The 20,166-nt window shown below is 34.2% G+C and overlaps 1 protein-coding gene across 4 annotated transcripts; it reads left to right on the forward strand.

Annotated features, from left to right (window-relative positions):
- The first annotated feature begins 898 nt into the window (after window positions 1–898).
- LOC106065705 (uncharacterized) lies at window positions 899–17,214 on the forward strand. Of its 4 annotated transcripts, none has more exons than XM_056032158.1 (10): window positions 899–1,053; window positions 6,391–7,525; window positions 7,844–7,906; window positions 9,416–10,219; window positions 10,906–11,088; window positions 11,528–11,767; window positions 12,947–13,105; window positions 13,513–13,656; window positions 14,427–14,665; window positions 14,938–17,214. In XM_056032158.1, the coding sequence occupies exons 2-9, from the start codon at window positions 6,421–6,423 to the stop codon at window positions 14,645–14,647; spliced, it is 2,919 nt and encodes a 972-aa protein (XP_055888133.1). In that variant the 5' UTR covers window positions 899–1,053; window positions 6,391–6,420; the 3' UTR covers window positions 14,648–14,665; window positions 14,938–17,214. The 4 variants fall into 4 exon arrangements, with proteins under 4 accessions (XP_055888133.1, XP_055888136.1, XP_055888135.1 ...); XM_056032161.1 differs by having other exon boundaries at window positions 13,516–13,656; XM_056032160.1 differs by lacking the exon at window positions 899–1,053 and adding an exon at window positions 1,103–1,556.
- The last annotated feature ends 2,952 nt before the right edge of the window (window positions 17,215–20,166 follow it).

Genomic DNA, 20,166 nt, shown 5'->3' on the forward strand with positions numbered 1-20,166 from the left:
CTATTAGTGTCAGAAATAACAACTCTTGTTATCATTCATTTGGAAGTGATATGTATGATAAATATATATAGAAATTTTTTATAAATCTAATAAGAACATAAAACTAAAATGTTATTTAACCTTGGTTAGGCCAATAATAGAATATGCATCCTCCGTTTGGGACCCCTCAACTCAAGAAAACATTAAGAAACTATAACAGACACAAAATAGAGCAGTGAGTTTCATAACAAACGAATATTCACATTTGACTAGAGTAACACCTTTAGTAAAATCACTAAATTTAGAAAGCCTTCAGGACAGAAGACTCAAAAGTAAAGTAGCAAATATACATAAAACACTGAACCATAATCTTCAAATACAAAAACAAAATTTAATAAAATACTCAGAAAATCACAACGATAAAGGCACATTCCTCGTTCCATATGCTAAGACAAATTTGTACAAATACTCCTTCTTCCCTAGTGCTATTAGAGCATGGAATGGGTTACCTGAGCTAGCCAGGAAAACCAGTGACTTGGCAGAATTTGAGTCATTGGTTAATATGCATGACTAAATGCATGACGCGTAGGATGTAATCATCTTCTTTTTTGAAGTAACGTCTGTATTATATAAGATAAGATATATATATATATATATATATAATATATATATATATATATATATATATATATATATATATATATATATATATATATATATATATATATATATATATATATATATATATATATATATGCGGCCCCATATTATATTCAAAAGAGAAAAAAAAACGCTTTTCTTTTGTTGAGAACGCAAGAATTCGTTGATTTTATATCGCAGTCGGTTTAAAAATTCAAAAACCATATCTCTGAACGTTACAAATCGAGAAAACAAATCAAAGCTGAAAATGAAAGTAAGAAAGTAATATTTCGGTAATCTCCGAAATAATGAGAGCTGTAGAGCTGCTTTGTAGGCATACACACTGCACTGCGTTTAATTTCCTGGTAAAAGTGGGCCTATCTATTTGACACACTTGTAGATAACCTTGTGTCTTGTTGAACTTAGAAACTGCTGGTAAGCTACAGAAATTGTTTTTTTTCTTTTGGGGTGAAAGATGTTTCCATTGTAATTGTGTTACAAGTGAAACAGTGTATCATCATTAAATATTATAAGATGCGAAACATAAAATAGGTTTCTTCTTACTAGAATAATTTTTGAAATATGATTGATGACATTAAAATGTATATCAACGTGTCAAAGCATGCATTTATTTTTGGCGTGGCATATGTTTTAGAAATCGATAGCACTTTGTGCTATATGATTCACATTTCACAGTCTGAATTTTTCTTATTCATACGTATACAACATATGTCCAGATGTTAACCTAATTTTTCTAGTTGTGATAAAACTGATAACGTAATATTGTCGTGTGATATCAACGGTGAGACAACACACATATATTGAACAGATAAACGAACTTCATATGGTTAGCTTAGGCTAAATAGAGAACTAGTTTAAAAAAAAAAAAAAAAAGCTCCCCTTCAAACCTTGCGATTTATGTGGATGATGATCTAAAGGTAATCTATTTTTGTGGCTTACCACGGTTAAAGAGGTAATCATGTCAAAAACATAACGACTAAACGCCTAAATATACTTGTCAAAATGAGATTTTGAAAGCAGTTGGAACAGAATCGGTATATTCAGTTCGGCTCTTTGATCATAATGCCCTATTACAAGTTCTAATTTTAATTATGCAAGTTAAATAAAACCTTTTATAAATTTACGTTTTAAAACAATAAATGAACTGTTTTAAAAGTTGAATGGAAAGAATCGAAACACACTGAAAGTAATTATACAAAGTTTGTTGTCCTAAATTTTCATACTATGAATGGATTATTAAAGTTAATCACTATATTTTTTCATGTACCTTGACAATATTTCCTCTATTTACACTTCTTTTGCAATGCAATATTGTAATAAATATATTGAACTATTTTGAAATCAAGAATAAAAAAAAATAATTTAAAAAACAAAACGTAGAAGTAAGAGGAACAATATTATTTATTTTTTTAATTTAAAAAATCACACGTTTATACTGACTGGCAGATACATATAGACAAATAAAAAGTAAAATATTGTTTTCCTTATAAGAAGGAACTAAAATATAAGTAATCAAGCGTGTCTTATGCTGGCACAATCATTCTTGTAAAGTTACAAGGAAGAACTTTTAAATCATACTCGCTGGAGTGTAAGCTTTCAAAAGAAAAACCCAGTCTATTTATATAGTTAAAGGAAAATTGACCCAACATGCATGTAGCTAATATTTATCCTGTTTTAATATCCTGGTTACCCGAAATGCTAACAGACATATTGTATATTCATATTACCATATTCGCTTAAGGGATGTTTAAAAGAGAGGTGCCTTCTCGCAAATAGAGCTTGATAAGATATACATGACATATTAGGAAATGGATTTGAAGGGGCGGTGTTTTATGCAGGACAAAATAACGAGGGAAAGAATATAACCATTCCTATCTCGACTGTGTCATTTATCAGTAAGTCATACGCAAAGTGTCTTTGTGTCAGTGTGATCAAATTATTTAGAAATAGTTCAAGGCAGTTCGATGCTATTCTTAGAAACTGTGACCTAGTTTACGTTTGTGTTTAACGTGTTATGTCTACGTGTGTCGAGATCTAGATCTACAGCGCCACCTCGGAAAGACCATTTAGAGATTTGCATTAACTCAACAAACAAATTCGAAAAAAAGCTTTCATTCCTCTTTCTTTATTCCTCTTTCTTTATTCCTCTTTCTTCATTCCTCTTTCTTCATTCCTCTTTCTTCATTCCTCTTTCTTTATTCCTCTTTCTTTATTCCTCTTTCTTTATTCCTCTTTCTTCATTCCTCTTTCTTTATTCCTCTTTCTTCATTCCTCTTTCTTTATTCCTCTTTCTTTATTCCTCTTTCTTCATTCCTCTTTCTTCATTCCTCTTTCTTCATTCCTCTTTCTTCATTCCTCTTTCTTTATTCCTCTTTCTTTATTCCTCTTTCTTTATTCCTCTTTCTTCATTCCTCTTTCTTCATTCCTCTTTCTTCATTCCTCTATTATGAATAAATAAAATCAGCTTTTATTTTGAACAAAATCAATAGGATTTCAAATCGGTATTATAATATACATTACGCACATATGTGCACAGAAATTGAAAAGATTTTTAAGTATAACTCTTCGCATTCAAATATTCTGGCTTTCACACCTGGCTTCTTAGTCTCGCTGTATGCCCTCTGAACTGTCGTCTCGATGGCCCCAGTTTCGAAACTTTCCCACCGCCATCCGCCGCCTTGCTTCAGGATTTTTGGGGTAGGATGAAATAATCTTCCACTCTGATTGAATATCCAAAACATGTAAAGCAAAACATAAACAAACTTTCATTGTTAGTTCCACTATTTTTATACACCTCACATGCAATCGATCCTTCTAAAAATAGTATCTTAGTCAAAGTTCATTTATTGGATCTTCTGTTACACTCATACACACACACTCTTGCAATATGTCCGTGTTTATTTGTCACCTCCACTATTTTTTTCATTGAAACTTGACGATCGTTTCATAATTTGTTTGGTAGTAATGCTATTTGAGTAATGTCTCATTGTGTGTATTAGCAATTAAATCTTTATCCACCAAAGTACAAATATGCTGGTTACAACACATAAGAAACAAACAAAAAAACTTCCGATAAAAAAGTTCACCCCCGCCCAATTTTTCGATGGTCTTAGGCGACCCCTAGCAAATGGTCATTCGACCCCCCAAAGGAATCGGATCTTAGAGGTTGAGAACCCATGGTCTAAGTTTAAGCAGCCACTATTGATAATGAAAATATAATTTCGGGAAAATCCGATTTCGATAAGTGACCTAGTTTCGTTGTATGAAATGTTTTTTCCAGAATTGATATAGAAACCTTATACAGCTCTAACTAGCCCAACGTATAAAATAAAAAAAAAAATGGAAATTTTGTAAAACATATTTTCAGTAAATCCATCAAACAATCCTTTTTTAACCGCTATAAGATCTAGTTGTAAACTGGGAAATCCGATGGAGACTTATTTAATAGTGCAGCACAGTGTTTGGAGCGTTAGAACCTTTAACAATTCAGCAATATCAAAATCACGTAAAATATCCACTAAGTGATTTTATATTTGGTGCATTCAACTTTTTTTCAGTCATAAAATTATTGGCATTTAACTCATAAAACATTTTTTTTAATGTATTGTCATTAATAAAAAAAAAAGTCCTAAGTTCTACTCGAAACAAATAAGAATGGGAGTGGAAATGCCAGTAGGTGAATAACTTTGATCCTATCCATTCTAAAGCAGTTTTATGTGGGACAAAAAGGCCAGATCAGACACAATGGTGACCTGTCTGATCACTTCCCAATAGAAAATGTCATGAAGCAGGGATGTGTACTTGCTCCTACTCTATTCGTTATCTTCCTTGGCGTAATGCTGGGTCAAATGAGGCAGCGATTGCATGGAGGCATCTATATCCGGTTTCATTCAGACCGCAATGTGTTCAATCTTCGACGTCTACTATCCCATACAAAAAGAAATGGTCTTAACACATAACACAGCTTCTCTATGCCGACGATTGCGCCCTGCTAGCTCACAATAAACATGATCTCCAGATCGCTGCCAACGAATTTGCATACGCTGCCGCATCTTTCGGTTTATCTATAAACCTCGGGAAAACCGAAGTCATGTTCCAGAAGTCACCTAATAAAATCTACTCAGCCCCAAAGAACATCGACAGCCCCTTAATGTAGACCACTTTACATATCTAGGAAGCATAATATCAAATGACACATCGCTTCTAAGGGAAAGTAGTGCTTTTGAACGCCTCCAGGCGAGAGTTTAGCGGAATCGCTCCGCCTGCCTACAAAAGTCAATGTCTACCAAGCAGTGGTTCTCCAAACCCTTGCATAGGATCGGAAACATGGGAATTATACTGAAAGCCACTAATTCTACTTGAACGCTTTCACCAAAGATGCTTGGGCTCCGTCATGGCTATACGGTGACAAGGCCGCACTACAACAGCGATGTCCTTGGGAACGCCGGTATGGACAGTATAGATTTACTATAGATGGACGTCTAATGGTCCGGCAGTTACGCTGAGCAAGGCACGTATTCCGTATGGAAGCCAAAAGCTGTCTTTTTGATGAGCTGAAAGGTGGTCGACGTAACAGAGGTGTTCCATAGAAAGGCTTTAAAGATCAGCTTAGACGCCAACTTGCTTTAACGAGACAGAGTATGTCATTTACAAAGTCAAAATATGTAGGTAGCCACGGGAAATACTGCATTCCTCATTAATCTTCGTAGTTTTAGAACTACACAAATACTACTAGCAAATATTTGCACTTGTTTTTTATCCCTGGTAACGCTTCGCATGCTTAACATGACGCCCGGGTGTACACGGTCGTTAGAGGAGACGATTAGGCTAACAAGGAAATAAAACAGAACTCTTTTTAAGGTGCCTAAGGACATAGTCCATCGCACTGGTGGGTACGGAATTGAACCCCCACCAACGAACATCGTGTCTCAAGATGCGATGACTCCCATACGGTTACAGTGGTACAGAGAAAGAAGTATGGGGGTGTTTCCCCAGTGTGCTCTGCCTCTAACCCTACAGTCTTAGGATACTAGCCATCGTAATAAGGATGTACAAAAAAAAATAATTAAAAGCTTTGATCCCCGCAGACAGAACAGTAGTTTAGACATGCTGATAGACTGTGGGCCTAGAGCTCCAACAGTCTTCGAGTCTACTCATAAGTCAACAATAGGACAGAAAAACTACAAATTATTTTGTATTACGGTTTGAATTTCGTGTATATTTTCTTGACGTTCCTTCGGTTATAAACTTTATTACGTCCTTGTCCGAATTTCCATCAGGACGGCAGGTTGATTGCAGAGAGTGGGGTTCGAACTAGGACCATCATGGTGGCAATCGAAAGCTCATACAATATGTACTTGTTCACATTACATTGAAATCTAAAGATCTTTAAATAAATAACTTATCAATACTTCCGCTTTCTGTTACCGGATACGTTCAAGTTTAACCCTTAATGAAATTCCCACTTAATAATTTTAAACCTTGTTTATTATGATTATTATTTTATTTTTTTAAACAGTTTTTGCGGATTTATAACTCAGAAATACCAAGGAAATTTTTTTTTCCAGAAATTTTAACATTTTGGAGGAAAACATTTTAAAATTCTTAAATCAAAAGCAGACTTAAGATGTACTTAACATTTGATTGTTAAGATTGTATATTGGTATCTAAATGTGTACAAAATTTAATCTCTTAGAATTTTTTTTTTAAATATCAGTTTTAAAAAACTTTTTTTGGACATTTTTATTTCAGATTCTTCTCTACCGGCCAGCTTGGAAAGAAATGCTTAAATTCGGATTAGCTTTCGTTATTATTTTAAGTTTTTTCATAATGGCCTACATGTCACAAGAATGTTGTGAAACAAGCATCCTTTCAAATCTCTATAACATTATCAAAGCAAGGGAGGAAAGTCCGTCGTCAAGACCTGACCAAAAACAAGAAATGTGTTTCGAATCAGAAAGTTATTTCAAGCTTAGAAACCAAGTGGCTGCCGAAGATCGAATATCACTTTCTAAGAGTCAAAGTCTGGAGACATGCACATTTCTAAACGAGGCATCATGTGTCAAGCTAATAGCCAACCCAGAACGTCATCTAAGTCAAAACGATCTCATCAAGTCAGACATTTCTTTCTTCTCTTTGATAATAGCCATTTTATTCTTAAGATTGGTGTCAGCATCAACGAAGTGTTTCGATAAAAAAAGTTATTGGCATTCAGTTAGTACTTTCATTGACATTTTATCCTTTCGTAAATTTCTTGATAAAACAAGTGATAAAGTAACATCATGCAATAATAAATGGATGTCATACGCTGGAAAGACATTTCAGACCACTGACGTCATCGTGTTTCCGTTACAAATCGGATATTCCCGCAGGTTAGCGTCGTTTAGTTCTCTACGTCATAGCAGCGAACTCAGCGATACAGTTTCTTTCCTTGCACTGTCTAACGCTGGGTTTTATTTTTCGCATGATGACCAAGAAATTAAGTGCGAGGAATGTAATAAAGTTTTAAAAACTGAAGCACTGGATGACAGCGGCGACCCATCGGATGATACGTTTCACTACGAAGATTGCAGCTTTGTGCATACGTCTAGATCCAGCGAGGTACAAACAAATACCACTAGCCAACCGAACAGCGAATTAGCTATTGACGGAAGACTAGATAGTGAAGTCTCTAGCAATAATGATCTCGTTGTAAAATCAGACATACTGTCAAATGCCAACGTTAATCCTGCAAATAACTCAGCCTCGCAGTATGAACTTTGCTTAGACGAGGACAGCTCGCTGATTAGGAGCGCTGCCCCACTCGGACAAGAAAGCGATGTTTCATCTTCACTAAGTCACCGATCTGGAGATACTCAGACACCTGAGTTTTGTCAGGATTCTATAGGTTAGAATATCTTGTATTATACTTAAGAACAACGTTAATTAGACACGTATCTCTTTATTTATCTGTTCGTCAAAATAGTATGGTGGACTGTATTGCACTCTGTAACAAAACGTTACAGAAACTATTGTTTCACAAGTCTTTTTGTTTAGAAGCGTAAGTCTAAATTCTATCCATTTGGACTTGTACCAATTTGTATGTAAATTAATGGATAGCTGATAAGGTTAATGGTGCTTTTCTTATTTGTTTTTCACTTCATATAAAATTAAAGTAATTAAATTTAGAGAAAAACGATTAATACTTTTATTTGATGTCTTCTAGAATCGAAATATGACTCGGCTTCTTGTGATTCGGGATATACCTCTGACCAAGATCTAGTTTTTGGTACGTATTAAAAACTTGATTTATAAAACCTGTTCTGTATCGAAACAAAAAATATTACGATCTTTAAGTGCCCCTCTTGGAACACGCTAACATCATCTTTTATAAGTAACCCTAAATCGTTTGGACACTGACCTCCTAACTGAAGAGTCTCTCATCTAGGTAAAGACTGAAACTTAGAACTTTGGATGCCCCTAAGTCACCCGGCCAAGTATGACACATGCTTGGGGAGGTAAAGGCGATTGGTCATTGTGCTGGCCACATGACTCCCTCGTTAAAATGTCGTCCATAGAAACAAATGTGCTTTACATCATGACTCCTCCCAAAAATAGATCACTAGGTCTTAAATGATACTGATATTTAAGTCATTAATCGGCAGGGCTGAATATTTTGTTGGGTTATTGTATAGGCCTGTAATTTTACTATGACATGACAACATCTAACAAGATAACAAGTAAAATATCAAGTACACTTTTTAAAATCATTTTAATACATCTAGACTTATAATAAATTTGTGCAATGGGAATTATATTTTATACATTGTATTTCCTTAATGCAACTTTCATACTTATAGCATGCTCAGAGCGCTATGGTCCAATTACTCTGTGGTCCAGTGTGTGTGTGAAAGGGGGGGGGGGGGGGTTCCGTCGTTATCTTGGAGAAGGTTTCCGTGCTGTCCTTTTAAGACTAATAAAAAAAAAAAGTTGCTTGATTCTGAATTCGATATCTAGTCTCCACGATGGGAGGCCGAGTTCTTAGCCAATGAGCTATCCAAGTTCCTATATCGTAACCTTGAAAATAGTCACATGTCACTCCTATTCTCCGAACAGTTGTAACAAAGGATAATTCTAACTCTAAGGATCTTCAATGATCATTGTTATACTTGTAGAAAATCTTTCACGTTTAATTATGTCAAATAAAAAATAAATAAATGCAGGGCTTTGCTTTTTGGAGATTTCTTTCAAGTTTTTATTTCGATTCTTTTGCTCGGAATCTGTCCGTTTAAAATGTTCACAGACCTTGCGCTCCAGAAATAACTATTTCTTGACAGGAATCTAATTTATTTGGTGTTCTAAAAATATCCTTGAAAATATTGTTTTCATCCAATACCTTAGTCTATTTTTATAAATACTTTTAATGTTTTCTAGATCTATTACAAAAGTAAATACATGACTGATCTAAACATAATGATACAGGTATAATAAGTTTTGGTCTTTTTTAAAATATTCATTATGTTTTTCTTGTTTAAGTTTGTCAACGTCTTACAAGCAGACATTTTATTTGATGTCTGACAAATTTTAAATTATGTCTAGGAGTCTAAATAACGTTATTCATCCATCCATACATCCAGCCATCATCAATTAACACTAATTACGTGTTACTGTGTAACTATATAATTCTGACAACAAAAGAAAATGGTTTAAAACAAACATTTTAGTGTAGTCGTTTTAAATATAATTCAGTGAACTTACAAAAAGATAATTATTTCTTTTCATCTTTTTATATTTGCAGTCGGCGCTGAAAATATTGTTTTCGAGTCTCAAGTTAAAACTTCTGTCTTCAGAGGTCCTGGAGATTGTCACAAAAATCCTGGCCACTATGCGTACTTCCCAATCCATCGATTGAAATTAGAACAGTTGCCATCTAAGACCAGGTGCCCTGAAGTCCTGGAATTCCTAAAGCAAATTAGCAAGTTAACAGTTCGGCTAAGTGTTAATTGTACTAGCACCCGCCGTCATAAGAAAGACCCTCTATTCGGATCAACTGTCTCCAGAGTCGGAACTGGATTCATATCTTTAAACAAAAGGGACAACGAAATTGGGCAGATTAAAAACACGGATCAGCGAAAGTGGAAGCCCTTTAAAGCGTATATGAAACAATTACTTAAGAAAGATAAAGAGATTATTTTGATTGAGACCAGCAGGCACTTGGTCTACGACATAGATGAAGCTGTCAATACTGTTGTCGAGTTCCTTTCAGATGATGAAAACAAAAAAGTCCTTAAGTCGCTTAAAGTCGTGTTTGTGGAAACATCAGATGTAATCGGGGACCAAAAATGTACTCTAGTTTGCCAGACGTCTGACCAGACTTTCGTGCGACAGATTCAGCAGATTAAGCAGAATGTACTGGAACTTGCCAATAAACTTCCTCAAAGATGTAAACAAGCGATGACCAAGAAGCTCTTCATAGTAGAATATCCCCATGGTGGAGAGAAAGTCTTGTCTTACGGCGACTCAGTGCAAGTTAAATATCAACTTTTAAAACATCCACAGAGAAGATCGCTCTCCTTTGAGAAAGTTAACAACAAAGATCTAGGTATGATTTTGTTTCCGTTTTAAGTTTTAAGACAATGCATTTAAATAGTACAAATATATCAACATCCAAAGTTGTCTCGACGCTTGTTTTGATGTGCACTTATATATATCGAGGTCTTATAAAACAAACAGCATGTGTGCAAAGCAAGTGACACTATGCATAATGCTTTGAACCGTAGAACATAGAGTAGCTCTTTAAAGCTAGTTACCGATGACAACTAAATTTCATATCTAGACTTAGATCTATACAATTGCTGTTATATTTTTCACATTTCGTAATTCTGATATATTTGCCATACTCCATGACTTAGGAAAAAAAATAGATTAGCAAATTAATAGTTTTAGAAGCAGAGATTAGTGTAATTGTCATTTATGATGTTAAAATAGTGATGCCCAAACTATGGCCCTCGGTCCACATCCGGCCCTAAACACTGTGCTAAACGTTCCCTCGAAACGTCTTCTAACAAGGCGTAAAGAATCCACAAAGACTCAATTTGATGCTAAGATTTTATGAGGGAGTTTGTCTCGTGACAAGCAACAGGGCCTAAAATGTTTTGGAATCACTGAGTAGAAACATTGTAGACTTATTCAGTAAATATATGTTATTGATGTGTTGTCTGAGTAGAAACATATTAGACAGTATTTAGTGAATGTATATTATTGGTATTGTTTGATTCTCTCTACCAGCTACCATAGATATAGTCAGTCTACGCAAGATGCTGCTGTATGCTGCAGACACGTGTGAGGGCTCCTCTGGATCGCCTGTTATCACGTTTGTGAAGAATGCAACTGATGGTCGCTATGACCTGGACATATGGGTGCACAACGGACAAAACAAAGTCCATGGCTTGGGCTGCTCCGTCATGAAAGGTAACATTCGTCATTCGATTACAACGTTGTTACGGAGAGCTGATTATCTGATATGACCTCTCGGCATGGTATCCTCCTATTTAGTAGAGGATAGATACCGGTACAGAAAAGCACATAACTTGACCTGACCATTTGAAGTCTGTTACGTTACTACTTGTGGCTCCCTTAAGATTTGTAATCTTTCGTTGCCCTCATTTTTAAAGCATTAAAACTACCGGCACTAAATGAAATGATATTTGGTGCTTCTTTTTTCTTGCTGTTGTGGTGAGCAAAGTCAAATGTAAGCCAAAAATGTAAATGATTTTATGGTTTGGCTCTTTAGGATATAATTATTGCGTTATCTTTTCTTTCTATCCCCATCCTGCACTGCTAAACTGAAATCAAGAATTGTTGGCTTCTATTTATTATTAAGTCTTCAGCTTCCTTCGTTTTCATATAGAATGTACAAGACTGGATGTTGAAATGAACCCTAGCCAAGCAGAAGCCAACGAATCTGACAGTGAAGATGAGAATAGCCCAGGTAACCAAAGGGTCCAGTCACCTGTCTTTAAGGTACTTCAGAACCCATCCTATCCAGTCTTTGTCACCTACCAGAAGCGCTTAGAGACTTTTTCGAACTGGAGCTACTGTGAGATCTTTGAACCAGAGTTACTTGCTACTGCAGGATTTTTTTATGCAGGTAATGCTATTGAGAAAATGAAAACTACCACTAAGATTTTTTTTTATCAAAGCTTATATCAACTCACTCTGTCTGTCTGGTAAAAAGTGTACACGTTATTTTTCCCACACCCATTCTCGGATCAAGCTAAAATTTCGCACAATTATTCATTAAGATAGACAAGACATGAATTAAAAAAAAAAACAGACAATTAATTACTGATAATTCATTATTTTGTTTAATAGTAACAATGGAATAATATTTCAGCATTCACATATATGTCTAAACTTGTTGGGTTTAGTTCTCTTAAATAATTGTTAACTCTATTTCTCCCTACGCATTCTCCGATCAAGTTGATCTTTATTTTAAACAATGATTTATTGTACCTAACGAGGTCAATAAACAAAACTACTCTCATTAGTCAATTAAGTATTGGTAAATTATTACTTTGTTTGATATCGAATAAGGGAAATAACTTGTACATTATTAGTAGATATAGTTTTAAGGACGGAGTTCTTCCCCTTTAGATAAGCTTTGTTTTTGTTTTTTGAGGATTTTATATATTTTATAACTTGCTTATTTACATTATTTTAGTATTTAGTTCTCTAGTTACGAAAAAAAAAACTTGGCATTTAAGTTTATACAAAGATGAGTGGTTTTAGAGATAAGCAATCAATTAATGGCCGAATCACCTTTATCGTGAGTGGTTGTTTATTTTTGTTTACTAGATCTAGAACTTTCGTAACATTACAACATGCATATTTTACTTAAACTATCAGTGACCATTTCATCTCTACAACGAACTCTAATAAGAGTCTAAGTATTTAATTCTGAAGTTAATGTTATTCAACAATTTGTTTTGATACATCAATACTAATTAACTCTTTATCTCCTAATTGACGATGCCAACGTTGATTTGACCCCCATTGAACTAAATTGATTTTTGGATTTATAAACTTAAATGTGTGTTGTGTTACAAAGAGCATAATTTCTCATACAAATCAATACCAAAATAGAACATTTTCTAATAACAAACACAAAAGTTATTGAAGTTTAGCCATAACAGGACAGTGAAATACAAATTAGCGAAACGAGTAATACTATCGGAACGAGAAAAACAATTACGGAGAGAAAGAGTTAAGAAACGCTCCACAGAGGTTGAGATTATATCCCTCATTAATTAGCAATCTTTATGTACAGGCTATCAGGACTGTGTACGTTGCTTTCAATGTGGTTTAGGCCTTAGGTCGTGGAGGGCTGGAGACGATCTGTATGCTCAGCATGACAAGTACAAGCCATCATGTCCATTTCTACAAGCTCAGTTCAAACTAAACCCTTCCAAGCAGGTGTGTCAGCAAGGTAACACAATCATCAATTAAAGTATGATTTGTAAAAATACATTAATTTACTTTAATATGAGTGTGAAATATAATTTCTGCCGCTTACCCCATGCTAGCTTTATGTGGGCACCAGTAATGACTCTTTTGCATATTCACACCATTTTCTAAAACCTTTATTGTTTTGAACAACTTATTGAAAAGAAGGGGGGACGGGCTTCTTGTTTTCGTGATGTCATCAAGACATATTGTCTTCCCTCTCATTGGGTACCTTTCAGCTGTTAATATGTCCTGTAAGCTGGTAATGTGTCCTGTCAGCTGGAATGTGTCATAAAAGCTGTTTTGTAAAGTTATTTTGTCAGATACTATGTAAGGTTTATATAAAATAATGTTTATAATCACTAACTAAAAGTCAACTTTGTCTCTCAGTAGATGGTTATCAAAAATCTCAATCTCAAGTATCTTGTGAAAATAAAAGTCAAGATTTAAACTGTGACGTGAGACAAGAGGCTGCAGATCAAACGTCATGTACTTCACATGATTATGATCCCAGCAGATCGACTGATAATCAGAGTAAGTAATTGTTTATGATCTTACCATTAAAACAATCAATACAGGGTACAACTTTTGAGTTCAATCTTCATAATTTTTTGGTTTCCTACAGCTAGTCGTGGAGAATATTTTTTTTAAATGTGACGTTGCAACGAGCTATTGGTCTAAACTGCCCACAGGTTGCAACGCTGCAAGTTAGTGTCCAGGCCGAGCACATCAACCTATCCGCCTTTAGTTTCACCAGCTGTCAGTTACGCGTTGGAGTTGGGTGGACTCAGGGGCGTCCTTAAAATCCCCAATGTTCAATCTCAGTCTTCACTAGGATTTAAACTGTTCACCCCTTGGCCTCAATAAAAGTGTCTTATCTGGGTCTGTAGAATTTCTACTGATCAGAAAGATTGGTTGTGCAAGTTTCTGTACCCGTCGTATTACTTTGAGTTCATAGCAATACACAGAACACACTCACAGATCAAGATACTCCACAATAAAGTAAATCAACAGGTGTATGTAGAATATAAACTTTTAATCATGAACGGGAACAGTCTATAGTCTCAGTCACTAGAATAAAAGGTCTTGCTTCTATGAAAGCCTGGCCTCAACTGTCCGTTTATCTATATCTACACTAGTCTCGCTTTGGATGTTGTCATAATTGTGCGTTCACTAACAGTCATCTCAAGTGCGTCTCTACACCACCACTTGTCTACAATAAATCTTTTCAGTCGTTAGTTGAAAGATGTAAATTTGAACTGGTAATTGTTACCCTGTAAAATAATTCAATGTTCTTCTTTCAGAACCAATGGAGTCTAAAGAGACTGGCTTGAAACTGCTGGAGAAGGAGAACGAGATACTCCGTGTTCAGCTGATGTGTAAGGTCTGTCGCACGGCGCCTGTGAAAGATTTGTTCCTTCCCTGTGGTGAGCTCAGCACTTGTTCTGACTGCTCAAAGCTGCTCACTCATTGTCCATCGTGCAATAAACAGATACTGGCCACTGTGACGGTGTATTTTAGTTAGAATGAGGAATGCAAAAAAGTATGTCACCTAGAACTTAATAACTCTATTACATCCATTTCTAGAAAGATGTCTAAGTGACCGACATTGTGTGTGTGTGTGTGAAAGTGTGGAGTAAATCACATCCATCATATATCATGTGACATTATCCTACACATTTAAAAAAAAATTAAATTATGTAATAATGTCATTCCCATTAAAAAAAAAAAGATTTATTATTATTCTGTTTAAATCTTTTTTATTAATCAAGATGATTTATTTAATCAGTTTTTTTCTTTTTTTTAATTTTTTAGGATGATTTCACAGTGTTTAGAAAAAGATGTCTTACAAAGATGTAAAGATACCAAGAACACATTAAAACTATACTTATTCTTCACTTCAGTAAGACTTTATCCTTGATCATGTCTATGTCCTTTATTTCCGCACTCTGGGCGCACGTTCCATTCTCTCTTTCATTGTCTTCTGTCTCATTTCTGCACTTGACCAAATAACAACTCCACCAGTTGTGTCTGTAAACTGCCTGTCCCAAGTCAGGAGAAAGGAGGAGGGTTTAGTTTGGGACTAGCAAACCCAACTTGTAAAAAAACAAAGATACTTCAAGGAGACTTTAAATCTTTTCCTCATTCTTTTCGACAACTTTCTTCTTTCAGCCTAAACATCTAAACAATGTTCATGTGTTTTATCTTGACCGTCATTTTGTTTAAGTATGATGGTCCATACTAGTGTAATATATATATAAATAAAATGTAATATTAAACACTTTAAGTATAATTTCACTTTGAAGCATGAATGTATTAGTAACTAGCTACACAACTTAGATGTTGAAAAAAGCTACAAGCCGAATATTTTAACGAATTATATTGAATTTACTATTTACTATAACTATAAATACAAAAGAAGTACAACCCTTGTAGATTGTAGATTTATCTTTAAGAGGCAACAACATTTGGATGTCTGCCTGGTCGTGGGGTATGCGCCATGGACTGTCGTTCCGTGGTCTAGATGCTCCCGTGGTTCTAAACCCTGGCCGCTGACATCCCCCTTCGTCCTGCAGGTTTGGGCTAGGGTGCCATTGTCTTCAAACCTGAAGGCACACCTGAAACATGTCAAACAAACTTTTGACGATGTATTTACCACACGTAATAAAGATTATCAATATCTTATCTTATCTTATATAATACAGACGTTACTTCAAAAAAGAAGATGATTACGTCCTACGCATCATGCATTTAGTCATGCATATTAACCAATGACTTAAATTCTGCCAAGTCACTGGTTTTCCTGGCTAGCTCAGGCAACCCATTCCATGCTCTAATAGCACTAGGGAAGAAGGAGTATTTGTACAAATTTGTCCTAGCATATGGGACGAGGAATGTGCCTTTATCTTTGTGTCTTTCAGAGTATTTTATTAAATTTTGTTTTTGTATTTGAAGATTATGGTTCAGTGTTTTATGTATTATTGCTACTTTACTTTTGAGCCTTCTCAATATTTGTGTATGTGCACAAGAATATACAAAATGCATAATAAAAAAACTTAAATCTAGGTTTAAGTATAACTTAAGTTTTTGACTACATTAGTCAAATATGCCCTGTTAATCGGGTCACGTATGGGCGTGATAATGGCGTTGTCCTAATAGAGGCTGATTTTAATACGCAAACATTTTCTATTTTACAAAAATGTTTCGATTCATTATGACTCAGTCCGAATAAACGGCTGGTCCGATTAACCGTTTGTCTGATTAACGGGATTTTACTATATGTATATTGTTTTACAATTTCATTTTCAATACATGCTATGGTCGCCTTTTGAAGACAATATTATTTTGTTTTTGTCTAGAAATATATAAACTATATCGTAAGATAAGTTAGACACATGTGTACATAGTGGGACGTCTGCTTTTCATATGACACTATATATAGATCTGAGGGACTAATCTGTAATATTGTATATTAATTTGATGTATTTTTTATATCATAAATAAAATACTTATATTATTTTTTGAATTTTATAAACTTAATACTTATGTTATGCGTAGGACGTAATCATCTTTTTTGAAGTCAAGTCTTTATCATATATGATAAGATAAGATGTCTTTAATATTTTAATATAATATGTTTGTTATTTGTTTAATGCCATAAGCTGTATAATATTGTAATAACTTAAGGGAGGCAAACTCAACGAGACACATATATCTTTATTTACACGACATCACAAGTTCATAAAACATCATCTCTCTTAGGCACAGTCTTTTCACTTCGGCTCTCAACTTGGACGGAAATCGTTCTCCTCTTCCTAATGTTGACATCCTTCTAGGTCTAGTCTATCACAGTGCGCACCTTCTAGCACTAGCCTGGATGGCGGTGCGCACGGCAGAGTTATAACAATATGCTATTTTATTTAAAATTTTGAACAAACATAAATAATATAAATGTACTTTTGGCAGCCTTTTTTAAAGTCGGTCTACAATTATATATTATTCTTGTTAATTTTTACCTCACATTTTTCACTGTCATTAATAAATGTAAAAATAAATGTATGAAATTTAAAAAAATAAATAACTCATACGATGTCTCATTTTAATTTTATCTATATTATAAGTAGAAAGTAAGGCGTATGTATGTATGTATGTATGTATGTATGTATGTATGTGTATGTATGTATGTATGTATGTATGTATTTGCCGAATAGAAATCAAAACAGTTTGACCAATCTTAATAAAACTTGGCAGAAATGTTCCTTGGGTGCTAACTTAGACCGTAGTGTATGTATTGTAGCCCTAAAACAGACTTAAGACCCTCAAAAAAAAGTTTACCTACTCTATGAAAGCATTATAACTTCATCGATCTAGGCTATGTTTACCATATTTACGTGAAAAGATGGAAAGGATAGAGATCTAGATCTAATTTTAAGAACTACACTTTGCACAGATAGTTTTTTACTTTGACACATGAAAATGCAAAAATATAGTCCATTAATTTCATTATTTAATTAAATTAATTTTCAAAATTGTGTTTCAAAAGCATTTTTTACATAAATTCGTTCCTTATATCTGCGAATTTTGGTATTCCTGACGTACATTCTTTTATTAGACAATACCATATAATGTTACACATCTTTCTATTCCTAGGTCTAAAACTCCAATTCAACTTTAGAATGATATAATATCTCTTCGCAAAGATAGTTTTATACTTTAACACATGAACATACTAATTATAGTCCATTCATTTCATATTGTAATAAAATTAACATTCAAATTTGTTTTTTTTAAAGCATTTTTACATTCTTAATATCGCGTGCTTCTAAATATAGATCTATACACAAGCCAATGTTTTCATTTTAAAAAATTGAATTCAGGTCAAGTAGCTTTTTTTAGCTCCATTCTTAATATATTTTGATTCATAAATTCATGCATTCGCTTTACTTATAACATTACTATTTTCTTTATTTGTTTCTAATGCACTATATCGGTGACTACATCAGCAATACGCAAGTTAAGGGCAGCGGGTAATATCTGTCTAGTTATTATACTCCTGATTAGCTCATTCTAGTTTAATTCAATAGCTTCTCCTTGCAAGCTTTACTATAGAAGCATTGCTGGTTGATTTCAAGGTGCATATATTGGCTAGAACTCGGCTACTCAGAATCCAGGAGGGATGCACATGTGAACAAATAATTTACAGCCATCATTTTTATTTGGAAATTTCGAGTGGAGGGGGGTGAGACCGCAAGGTCAAACCGACCCTAATGACGCATGTAAGGCTAGTCTAAGAGTCCGAAGATTAATGAGGAGTGCAGTATTTCACGTATTTACGAAGACCCAGCTACGACCTACATATTTTGTCATATCTAACGCAGACATAACAATTGTCCATTCAAATCCCCAGACTTTATCGAGGTAAAAAAAATCTTCATCGAGTTTCGAACCCAGGACCTCAGTTTTGTAAGCCAAGAGCTTAACCATTCAGCCACCGCGCCCCCAAGTTGGTCTTCAAATCGTTTCCGATGGGCATCTCATAGCACTTACCAAAAAAAAAAAGGACTGTCCCGTTGGAGGAAAACGTTTGGGAAACACTGGCCTATGCTAAGTGCAATGTCAATGTCTAAATAATCGAATAACTCTGCAAGTCAACGTAACGTAGTAATATAAGCATTGGTAAATATATAACTATTTTGTTGCTTCTAAGTAGACTAAAATGAGAAATTAAAGATGCCGAAACATTAGTTCTTCCTTAAATACAAAATCAATATTATAATGTTCGAATCAGTTGTAGGCCTATTAACTTATATAGGCCTAATTAAATGATAAAGCAAAGATTAACGTCTACATAGTCTAATTGTACCCGTTTTTTAATTGCATTTCCCTACTTTTCCTTGGTCTTTTCTACTTATAAATTATTTTACGTTGAGAGAAAAAAAGAACTCCTTGACACGTTCAAACCAATAAGAAGATAATAAAACTTATAAAGCCTAGCGCAAAGAAAGACAGAAAAACAAGACTAAATGAATTAAATTGAAAATCTAGGCTTATTAAATATTTAATTACAATTGTTAGTAGGCCTAAGTAATAGGCAATGAAATTAATTATTATGTTTATCATAAGTTTCTCAGACCAAGTGACTTTTTAGAACTGTTTATCATTCACACAAAATTAGAAAGAAAAAAAGTAGGCCTACTTTTCATTTGGTGAATCTTATATTCTTTGTTCTTTTTAAAATATTTTTCTAGTTGCACTTATATTCACACCTTAGAATAAACCGTATATAGTAATAATTTAAATGGGGAATATACCTTAATAGGCCAATTATAGCATAAAATACAAACGTCTGTTATTTGAAACAGCTAGCCCTTTGAGTTTATTATAAAGTTCAATCTCAAGGAGTATACGCACTTTTTTTTTTCATTGGCGAAATATATGTGTCAATATTTCAAAAAAATACATAAAAAACGAATTGCACTGAAGTCTTGATTAATATGATAAATGATAAATTAACTTCTTTCTCCACGATCATCACAAAAGAAAAACGTTTCATCAGGTTTAAATTATCGATATGATGTCGTATTTTCCTGGATTACATAATAGACATTCTAGTTCGCCTCTCATCAAACACAATATGAAACATTTTTGTATTAACTTTTTTTTTAACTAGTAACCTTCAATAAAGTTTTACAAGGCTTAGTCCTATATACAGTCGCAATAAATAGCCTCGCTCCACACTTTAACTTTGAAGAAGAAAAAAAGACACACAATTATAGCCTACTTATTTAGATTACTGGCAAATACAAATATCTTTACGAGAAATGTTTATTATAGTAAAAAAAAAAAAAAAAAAAAAACTTGCCTAAAGCCGCATTCTATACAATGCCTAGACAAAGTAGGAAATGTAGAAATCGTTCCTCACTTTGCCTGGACACCTTGGCATTCTAGTGAATGCTGGCTTCTTATCCACTAGGTTATTTTTAGTAGACCAGTAGATCTGGGTATCTGTCAGAATGCATTAAATGAGTTTAGAAATAATAATAA

Source organism: Biomphalaria glabrata, chromosome 6, assembly GCF_947242115.1.
Source record: "Biomphalaria glabrata chromosome 6, xgBioGlab47.1, whole genome shotgun sequence".
Lineage (NCBI taxonomy): Eukaryota > Metazoa > Mollusca > Gastropoda > Planorbidae > Biomphalaria > Biomphalaria glabrata.